The 10,500-nt window shown below is 36.9% G+C and overlaps 2 protein-coding genes across 2 annotated transcripts; one reads left to right on the top strand and one right to left on the bottom strand.

Moving 5' to 3' along the window:
- Positions 1-1,122: 1,122 nt before the first annotated feature.
- LOC123914861 (PKS-NRPS hybrid synthetase cheA-like) lies at positions 1,123-7,349 on the top strand. Its single transcript, XM_045966025.1, has 2 exons — positions 1,123-2,802; positions 6,414-7,349. Exons 1-2 carry the CDS (start codon positions 1,123-1,125, stop codon positions 7,347-7,349), a joined length of 2,616 nt encoding a protein of 871 aa, XP_045821981.1.
- Positions 7,350-7,551: 202 nt separating this feature from the next.
- Positions 7,552-8,265, bottom strand: LOC123914860. Its single transcript, XM_045966024.1, has one exon. The coding sequence runs from the start codon at positions 8,263-8,265 to the stop codon at positions 7,552-7,554; it is 714 nt and encodes a 237-aa protein (XP_045821980.1).
- Positions 8,266-10,500: the final 2,235 nt, after the last annotated feature.

Below are 10,500 nucleotides of genomic sequence, written 5' to 3'. Positions count from 1 at the left end.
AAAAATAAGTAACTTAGTTGAATTTTTTTTACGCAATCAAGTTAGTTGAATTTAAGAGTACTTAAATAATAGTATGAATTTAAGAACACATTTAAATTTATAAGAGCATTAAATGAAAATAACTATGTACAATGTGCTTACTTGATTTGTATAATTTTTGCAAAGCATTTCTTATAAAAAGGACAGGAGAGAGTACTATATTGTATAAATTTGTATAATTAAAATAGACTTTTATTTGTACCAAAAAAAAAGTAGACTTTTTTATACACAGGCCAAACAAAATAAGAAAAAAAAAAGGAACTAAGTTCGAGGATAAGATACTCTTAGAGCATCAGGCGAGAGTAAATTATACGAATTTTTCTCATCGCACCCATCCATTTTCTCGCGCACTCCCCAAACTTCCAAAATTGCCCCTGCAATGTTGACTTCGGGGACTACGAACCGAATTTTCATTTGTTCGAAAAACGTTTTCCGCTCGCTCTTTTTTCGGAAAACGTTTTCCGAACGACTGGGTTTTATACCAGAACGATACAGCTTTCTCTCATTCATCTAAACACTCAATCTAAAACTCTCCTACAACAAATATTGTGTTTGCTTCGAATTGTGGCTCAAAATCAAGATTGTAACCTTGCCTAGACGTTTCATTACACGTGGAGGCTCGAAATCCAGGTAAATTTTAGTTTGAACCGTTGTTTTTTTTTTATATACATGTTATAAGTAAACTGTCATTCGTAACCCTTTTTCTGACATAATCGCTCGGAAAACGTTTTCCGAACAAATCTCAGAAATGATCGGAACGTGTGTTTCCGAATTACTGGGAGTTTGAATTTTCAAATTTGCAGCTACTGTACTATTTTATATGATCATTTTTTTTCCACATTAATCTAACAATTCATAATGGAATGCCTATTTGTGTTATTCATAATAATAAGATATAAATGTGTTATGTGTAGATATGGATGATGATTACGAGCTTCCAAAAAAGTCGAGGGAGGTTGTACTTGGCTTACGTAAACAGATCCGGTACAAGATGCCGAACCCATCAACTGTGCAAATCCTGTCAAATATGAAGCTACTGACTGTGAAGCACCAGCAATTGACATTGATACAAGTGAGCATTTTATGCCGGAAGAAACATATAAGGAGCGAGATGAGTTGATTAAGTGGGTTAAGGGTCAAGCTGAAAAGTTACATTTTACGGTTGTAATTGTAAGATCGGACCAAGGATTGGTAAGTGGGAAGCCAAGTTTTGTGTTGGGTTGTGAACGGGGAGGTGCGTACAGACCATCGAACAACAAGGCAAAGAAAAAGGTATCAATCGAAGAGAGGGGATCGAGGAAAATTGGTTGTCCGTTTAGACTCCGTGGTTATTTGCCGAAATCAAAGGAGTGGAATCTTACAATTGTGTCCGGCATTCACAACCATGTGTTGGATAAAGCTTTGCAAGGTCACCTAGTTGCGGGGCGTTTGAAACCCGAAGAGAATGAGATGGTTGTCGAAATGTCCGGAAATCTAATCCCACCTAGAAACATCATGTCTACATTGAAAAAGAGAAATCCAGATAGTGTGACAAGCATCAAGCAATTGTACAATGCCAAGCATAGATTGAAACTTGCAGCTCGGGGGCCAAGGAGTGAAATGCAACAACTTTTGAAATGTCTGGAGGAAAACAACTATTATTTCAAAGTTAGAACAGTTGGTGAGTCTGATACTATTCAAGACCTGTTTCTTGCACATCGTAAGTCTATCCAATTGTTCAATACTTTTAACGATGTTTTGCTTATGGATTCCACATATAAAACCAACCGGTACAAAATGCCATTGTTTGAGATTGTCGGCTGCACATCGACTAATAAGACATTTGGACTTGATTTTGCTTTTCTAAGTAATGAAAAACATGACAATTTTGTTTGGGCTCTACAACAAGTGCAAATGCTTTTAGTGGACGAAAACAGTGCGTCGAAGGTTATTGTGACTGACCGGGATGCCGCATTGATGAGTGTTATTCCCGATGTATTTCCAAATGCAACACCGCTAGTTTGTCGTTTTCATATTAAGAAAAATGTGTCAGCTAGGTGCAGCGCGCTTTGTAAAATCAAACATGGTGAGGAGGAGAAGCAGGGGGAGGTTGTTAGAAACATAATGTCTCATTTTTACGAAGTGTTGAATTCTCCAACCGAGGAAGCATATGCTGAAGCGGTCCTAAAGTTTAGAACCGTATGCGAAAGGTGGCCTAGATTTTATAACTATGTCAAAAACACGGTTCTAGACACTGATGAAAAGAAAGTTGTGAGCGCGTGGACAAACCGTGTAATGCATTTTGGGAATACTACAACAAACAGAGCTGAGTCATCACATGCTGTGCTAAAAAAATACTTGTTAGATCCAAATGGTGATTTTGTCAAGGTTTGGGGAGCAGTACATGATATGTTGGTTAACCAACACACTGAGATTCAAGCAACTTTTGGGATCAGTTTGTCGTTACAAGAGCATAGATATAATGGGAAGCCGATGTACAATTTAGTGGTTTATAAGGTTTCAAGACATGCATTGGGTTACATTCATGAAGAAGCCAAGAGGGTTGAGGAAGTTGGCATGGATAGCAAAAAGTGTGGTTGTGTGTTACAACGCACCCATGGATTGCCGTGTGCTTGTGTGCTTGCTAAAAAGATTTGCCACAACCGACCTATTAGGCTGGATGAGATTAACAACCATTGGAAGAAGTTGGTTTTCAATGACCGGAAGGACGTTGAACAACAAGTTGATGACTATTCTTGCTTGGCGGAGTGGAACGCTATTCAGGTTCGTCTTGTCATACCCCAATTTTTGACCTAAGATCCCACCTCATATTTTCATCATTGCATTCTATGCATCACTAACAAAAATACAAAAAGATATCTTGTTGTGTTTGCTTCTTTGGTAAGACAGGGTTTTTGAATCAAGAAGCTTTAGACATGCAAATGTTGGATAGTTGAAGATGTGTGGATCAATTAATAAAAAGTCAACTATTAGCCAAAGTCAAAGTTTGACTTTTGACTTTTTGGTCAACTTTGAACCTCAAAGGTCAAGAATTAAGAAAAACATGTGAGATTATCAAGTTTGATCATCAAGAATCAAGAAAGTCAATAAAAGTTCAAAAAAAGTCAAAGATTTAGGTTTTGAAATATTTTCTAAGTACAAATCTTCATGATCATCCATGCAACTTCACAAGACAATTTTGAACAATCTACAAACCCATTTGAGATGCTTGATGGCTGATCTTAAAGAGGGCATTTGATACTACAAGTTGACGAACATTTGAGGCCAAAAGGTTTCTTGAAGTGGAAGAAATCAAAGTGGAAAGTCAAGGTCTTATCAATTTTGAAATTCTCAAACACTTAGAAATTTTTCTAAGAGTTTTGAGCTTACCAAGTGCATGACTTTATGGACAATTTGTGATCAATTCAAGCAATCATTTTTCATGCTGGAGGGATTTATTTTAAGGGTACACGGCGTACTTCATTATTGTGGAAATTATAAACCAAAAGCTCATGAATATTGGAAGATACTAGCTTCCAAATTTGAGATGTCAAATTGTAAAAATTGTCAAAAAAACACTTAGAATTTTTCTAAGTGTCAAACAGCTGAAACTTTGACTTTTGTTGTCCAGCTTTCTCTATAATCCCAATTGATTCAGGAAACGTGATCAACATGAAAGTTGTAGAGGAGCATGCCATATTTCCAATGGTACCAAGATCATGAATTTACCTTGCTTGAGGACCAAGTTTCGAAGTGATGAAATAGCCATGATAGAGTTGTTTTTAAAGGTCCAATTTCATGTCAAGTTTCAAGTCAAACCCTTGCCAAACCTAAGAGAGCTTCCTTTGCAGGCTATGTTGCTTCTAAATCTCAGAAAAATGAGTGTTTTACACAGACCCTTGATACATTACACAAAGACTTGAAGCTTTATCCAAGCAACATGCATAAAGTTCATAAACACTTTGTTAAAGTTTCACTTTTCTCCAACAACTTTTGCATTGAGCTCCTAACTTGTTTCTTCTGATCACACTCCATCTTAATGTTTAGAAGCAACTCCCTAAACTCAGAGAAAGCCTCCCTATTTGCCTCCTTGTACACTCCATCTCATCTTGGAACCACAAAGCTTTTTCAACCACTTTTGTAACTTTGGAGACAAACCAGAAATTCACTCAAAGACTCCATTAAAGAACTTCAAAAATCCAAATTTTCGAAATCTCTAAACCATTCAATTTATTTGAGTTTTTTCCATCAAAACATCATCAATACATCATAACAAAGCTTCTGTATGCATTTATCATCAACTGAAACACCTCCATCACCATCTCCCAACTTCCATTTTTCATCACTTGCAAGTTGAATTGGTTAGAAAGATTCAGGAACTTTCAAGGCAATCCACGCATACTATTAGCTTCCTGGAGGTACAAGGAAGCTAAAGAGATCTTTATTTCTCATCTGTAAGTGAAAAGAAGAGGCATTGGACCTTGCTCCAATAGGTAAATTTTCGAAACTTTGAACTCCTTCATATATGCACCATTTTGAAAGATTATTGAAGAAAACATGTAGCCCTTAATGTGGGGAACGAAACCCCGAATCTATTTTCCATTGATTTTTCATGTATGCTACTTAATTGCATTTTGAAGAAAAAATAAGGTTTTCGGGTTTTGACGAGAATTCGTGTTATTCTTTGACTTTTAATTCAATTAGATGGTAACATTACATTCCTTGTGAAATTCTGAGCAAAATGGTATATTTATATGTCCAATTTGATGCAAGAATCAAAAACACGAAATTTGAATTTTTTTGGTTTGGATGAGGAAGACGATGAACAGTAGCTCTGCTGGTTTTCTTCATTTTTAAATAAGTGTTTTAATACAAATAAATTGTTTATGCATTGCGTTAACAAGAACGCGCGTGCTGGTGCAGTGGTTGTGACATCGGTTTGTCACACAGGGGATCTGTGTTCGAATCTAGACTCCCCCCTTTTGGTTTTTTGTTACCCTTTTGTTTTTTGTTTTATTTTCTTTTATTTATATTCAGCATTAAAAATACCTAAAAAATATTTCTTTGTTTTCTTTATCAGAATGCCAAAAATATGTTAGTTTCCTCTTTTGTGTTAATCTCAAATATGTTGTAATGTTACTTTCTTTCATATATAAAAATACCAAAAAATATGTTGCAATTTTATTCTTTTGTTGTAATTTTATCTTCATGATATTTGTGTCTAAATCCAAGGGAATAAATATTTTTTTCATTAACCTTGTGTCACGTATTTACACTTATCCCTTTGAAAAAAAAACTTTTTGTTTCTAATAAAGAGGATTTCAAAAAAGGAGAAGTGGTCGGACGGATGACTTTCCACCCCTCGGTTACTTTGGATTTCTTGCCGGATGGCTTGCGGTCCGAGTAATCGATGCTAAAAATAACTTTTATTTTTTTAAAAAAAAAAGATAATAAACAAAAACTTTCAATAAACCAAAAATATTTTCAAAAAGAAATATTTTCCTAATAAACCTCGACTTTCGTCGGGAGACTTTTTTTCAACCTTTTTTCCAAATAAATGCTTTAATACACTTAAGCATGTTTAAATATTTTTCAAAAGAAACTAAAAAATAAAAAACAAATTCAAACCTTTTTGCCGCTTGGCTTTTAATTTTAAAACATTTTCACAAAAGAGTTTAGACATTAGTCATCTCTATGGTCGAGAATTCTAATATTCCCCATAACATTAAAACAATGAAAAATGTGATTTCTTCTTCATTTAGGAGAGTTAGTGGCATACTCGACGATGAATTCCGAGTGAGAGCCCTTCCCTATTATGAAGCAAAAATCTCATTTTAGCATGTTTGTGGTGGATTAAAAGGAGTTTAAAACTTAAGATGACGACTCGTCTTTCCTCCTAAAAAAACAACCAAACAAACCATTTTACAATTTTTACCCCGAACTACGGGATTTTGATCCTTAACGGGTACGTAGTGCAAAAGACCTTGCGTCTTCCCAAATCAAAATTAATAAAATATATATTTTCTTTTTCTTCTCATTATCCCAATTATTTATAAACAATCATTTACAAGCAAATCCTTTTTAGCACAAAATACATATAGTACAAGAGGTTCCCGTAGAGTACTACAGATACTTAGGGTGTTAATACCTTCCCTTCGTATAACTAACCCCCGAACCTTTTAATCTCTAAAAATTTAATTTTGGGTTTATTCGATCTTTTTCCCTTCCCTTGGATAAATTAAAGTTCGGTGGTGAATCATTTTTTGAGAACCAAAGCTAACCAATAGCTTGGCGTCCGAAAATCACCGCGACAGTCTAACACTAATAAAATTATCAATAACTATTTATATAATGTGTTAGAATGATAATTACTTATAATTGTTTTTTTTGTTTAGGAACGTTTGAGAACAGTCGATGTCCCCATGAAAGCACAAATTAGAGAACAGCTGCGACAGATTGCATTCCCACACTCTACGTCGTTGAAACCTCCGGTTGTGGTTGGAAAGAATAAAGGTGTAAAAAGAAAGGGTGCTTGCGGGGAAAGTTCGACGACCCGGTCTCCTTCCTATTGGGAGCATGTGGAGGTGCAATTTCCGCCTAGCCAATCATCACAAGCAACACCATCGTCTTCTAAACAAAAGGGTGCACGTACCGGTAAAGTTAATCCAATCGAAGATTTGCATCGACATATTCCATTTCTTGATGCAACGCCATTGTTCATGCATTCGCATATTGAGGATATAGTTGATGTCGATGGTGATGGCTTCTGCGGATTTCGTGTTATTGCTTTGGATACTCGCAACAATCAAGCTGATTATGAGCTAATTAGACTAAACTTGCAAAAGGAGCTAGGTAAGCACAAGGACGAATATTTGACGATATTTGGTTCTATGGAGCGTTATCAATATATATATGACGCTTTCTTTCCACCAACGAGAAGGTCTAGTCGGCGCATGGCACCTAGAGAAAAGTGGTTAACGTTTCCAGACATGGGCCACATCATTGCCTCCTACTTCAACAAGGTAGTAGTGTTGTTGACTAAGAATGAAAGGTCTGGAGCTAGTGAAACTTTTTTTCCATTGCGAGGCACTCCTCCAAAAGACCCGGATTCTAAGATTTTATGTATCGGAGGGGTTCCAGATCATTTTGTCTATGTTAAGTTGAAGCAACATTGTCCATTACCTCCGACTTGTAAGACGTGGACTAAATATTGTACGCAGGAAGCTTCTTCGTGGCAGACTAGTTTCGTGGATAGACAAGCAGATTTCGTGGGTACACATGATCAGAAAATTCTGACTTATATTATAACCAAGTTATGTTATATAACTTAATTCAAAAACCTGTAAAACTTTAATAATCCATCCAAAAATCAGACATAAATTCAAATACACAGTTTTATACGCAAAACACGATACGAACGAAATTATATATATCAAAGTTAGATGTCCCATACATATTACAATCCAATCAAAGTGACTTAACACATTACAAAATTGAAAAGTAAACTAAATTCAAATACACACAAACTAGCTATCACTGAGTGTTAAAGCGTCTTGCAGCATCATGTGGGTCAAATCTTCCTCTACCCGGGAGTCTGCGCCTTGATCGGTACAAAAATGCTGGTTCGACAAACCCAAGCACCCGGTTCACAGTTTCATAAATCGGAGTTCCTGGCAGTGCCTCATTTGCTTCAAGTGAGCGTCGTAGCTCGGTTCTGACATTGCGGCATATATCCAAAGTATCAGGAATTGACTGCGATTCATGTTCCTCTATTAGCGCCTCTAAGTTTGCTGGTCTAGGTGGTGGTTCCGGGGCAGCGATCAGACGCATAATCGGATGGGAGACTTTATAGAACCGTGATATATAGCCAAATACATGATTCCATGCTCTCGCAACAGTCGGTCCTCTCATTTCTTCGTCAATCATTCTCATCTCAACCTCTTCCATAAACACTCGATCAATCTGCAACAAACTCATCCCAGCTGGAGCAGCCACAGCAGGGTCTCTTGGAATGCCTTGAACATGACTAAATTGTCGCAGCACACGTTCAGGTAAATGTTTTGCCTTCAATGGCCCGCTCCTCAACCAGCCAGAAAACCAGCAAACATCAATCAACGGTCTCACATGGCGGTGGCCATCGTATGGACAAAATTCAAAATCATAAACCTGCATGTTATCCAAAAATTGCCTATACAGGACAGGATCCCTATGTCCTTGTCCAGTGCTGAAGGTGGCATTATGTGGCATCTCCTCTCTGTAGTTGGGATCTCTACGCCACACAGTCATTTATGGAAAGTGCATCATTATCCATCCCTACAAAAAAAAATTAAATTATTTCGAAAAGTATAATTATGAAAATATATGACAACCAAAATACATGTTCCTAATTGTTTACCTGATAAAAGGACAAGTATCCGGCTACTTGCCCACCACCCGCCTTGCACGAATCATCCAAATAGTGCTGCAGATATGTTAAAGCAGCCACACCCCAATTCCACTGATTCACCTCTGACAAATCTTGAAAGTAGCTCAAATAAACTACGTCGACGTAGAATTGGCTTTTGTTGCTGAAAATGGTAGTGCATACCAAAAACAACAAAAAAGCCCTAATACACTGCTGCCTCAACACCGTAATTTCATGCATCGGTCGGTTTTCATTTCACAGCTTTGTCAACTTCCTCCCATCTTGTAGTATACACAAATGCTAGCTCTCCATAAGTTATATGCGGACCGTGGGTATCAGTAAAAAATTTCTAACATTTGGATTCAGGCACTCCAAGATATGTATTCACAAGTTCAACTCCTTCAACTCTGGATATCTTTCTGTGGTTCAACAGCTTTCCCTCGATCGGTATATGTAACAGACATTGGACGTCATCCAATGTGATGCCAACCTCACCTATTGGTATGTGAAAGGTGCTGGTCTCCGAATGCCATCTTTCGGGAAATGCAATGAGAACCCCATGGTCTATTATGTTGTAATTGGTCCTCGTTAGCGGCTCTAAGCCGGTTGCTTCTATGGCTCTCCAAAACCAGTCCACATTCCGATCCATTTTTGGAAGGTTGATAACCCTCTTTCCGTTGGTAATGGCCCGCATAGTTTTCTTCAAAATCTGAAAATTAATACATAAATTTAGAACAAGTCATAAAAACAAATAATTATGTAATAAATCATATGCAATTAATAATTTATATACCTTTTCGTCATCAGGCTGTGCATTCCATATCGGAATTGCTCAATGCTTGTGGTATTCCGTTAATAAGGAAAAATTACTAGGTCCTCCCGGATAGCCATCCTCTGGTTACAAATTGGGTGCATGTGGTGGTTGTTGTTGCATTTGTTGTTCCGTTGGTTCTTCATCTTCATCAGGCCAGTCTGCATCATCGGCCAAATATTGACCAACATTTACATTCCCATCTTCAGCTGTATCTACGTCAACATCATCAACTTGTTGTCGTCTTGAACGTGATCGTGTTGCGCCTGACCCCCCCGTTTCATTATCATGTGTTCCTTGAGACGGAGGTTGTCCTTGTCTACGACGACCTCTTTTAGCAAGAGGATTGCCGGCAGTAGCCTCTCGTCGAGCAGAAGAATGTGCCTGACTCGGTCTACCAAGTCTACTTCTTCCAATATTGTGTTCCATATCTAAACAAAAAAAAAACACCATGATCAAAAATAATTCAACAATATATGGTTATTTCCAAACTCAAACATATACATTATGCATTCCATTCCAATTCAGTCGTTTTCACGAATTATATTGCACACAATTTCAAGCATATGCATTACCAATCTTCATTGGCACATTTTTACAAACACATAGAGTACGAAATACAAATCTACAACATATGCTTGAGTTTATGCTACAATTTAATCACTTAATAACAATGAATTTTCTCAACAATATTATTTTTTCTCAAAAATATGTTTTTAAATAAAGAAAAAAAATAGAGCAAATGGTTTGTTTAATACTCAAATTAAAATAAAAAATAAATATATGAACCTAATTTAAGAGATTGTTTAAGCGTTTCTAATTTAAAAGAAGTGAAATCTAATTTTTAGTATAAGCGGGGCGGGTTCGGGGACGGGTTCGGGTGGGTATCAATGTATCCATTACCCGCCCCAAACCCATCTTTTGAAATCGGGAAAAACCCAAACCTGAACCCAAACCCAGTCAACTCGAGTATTCCCCGTCAAAGCGGATATGATTTGGGTGGGTACCCGCGGGTATGAGTTTTATTGCAATGCGTAAAGACATTATAAAATGTAAAATAATATCTTCTCTCTGTTGGGAGGGATGGGTCACATATAACACTAACATTCATGAAACCATATCTTAAATGCACTCGGTACATTGGTATCCCTAATAATTAATTGAAGCAAAAAAAAAAAACAAAATATAAAACCACAAGGGTTTTCTGCACAAACCACCAGAAGTTAGGAGGCCACACCTAAAGAGTCACATCATATCCCTCCAAAAC

The sequence above is a fragment of the Trifolium pratense genome, linkage group LG3, assembly GCF_020283565.1.
Source record: "Trifolium pratense cultivar HEN17-A07 linkage group LG3, ARS_RC_1.1, whole genome shotgun sequence".
NCBI lineage: Eukaryota > Viridiplantae > Streptophyta > Magnoliopsida > Fabales > Fabaceae > Trifolium > Trifolium pratense.
This window is presented reverse-complemented; position numbering and strand designations above follow the sequence as displayed.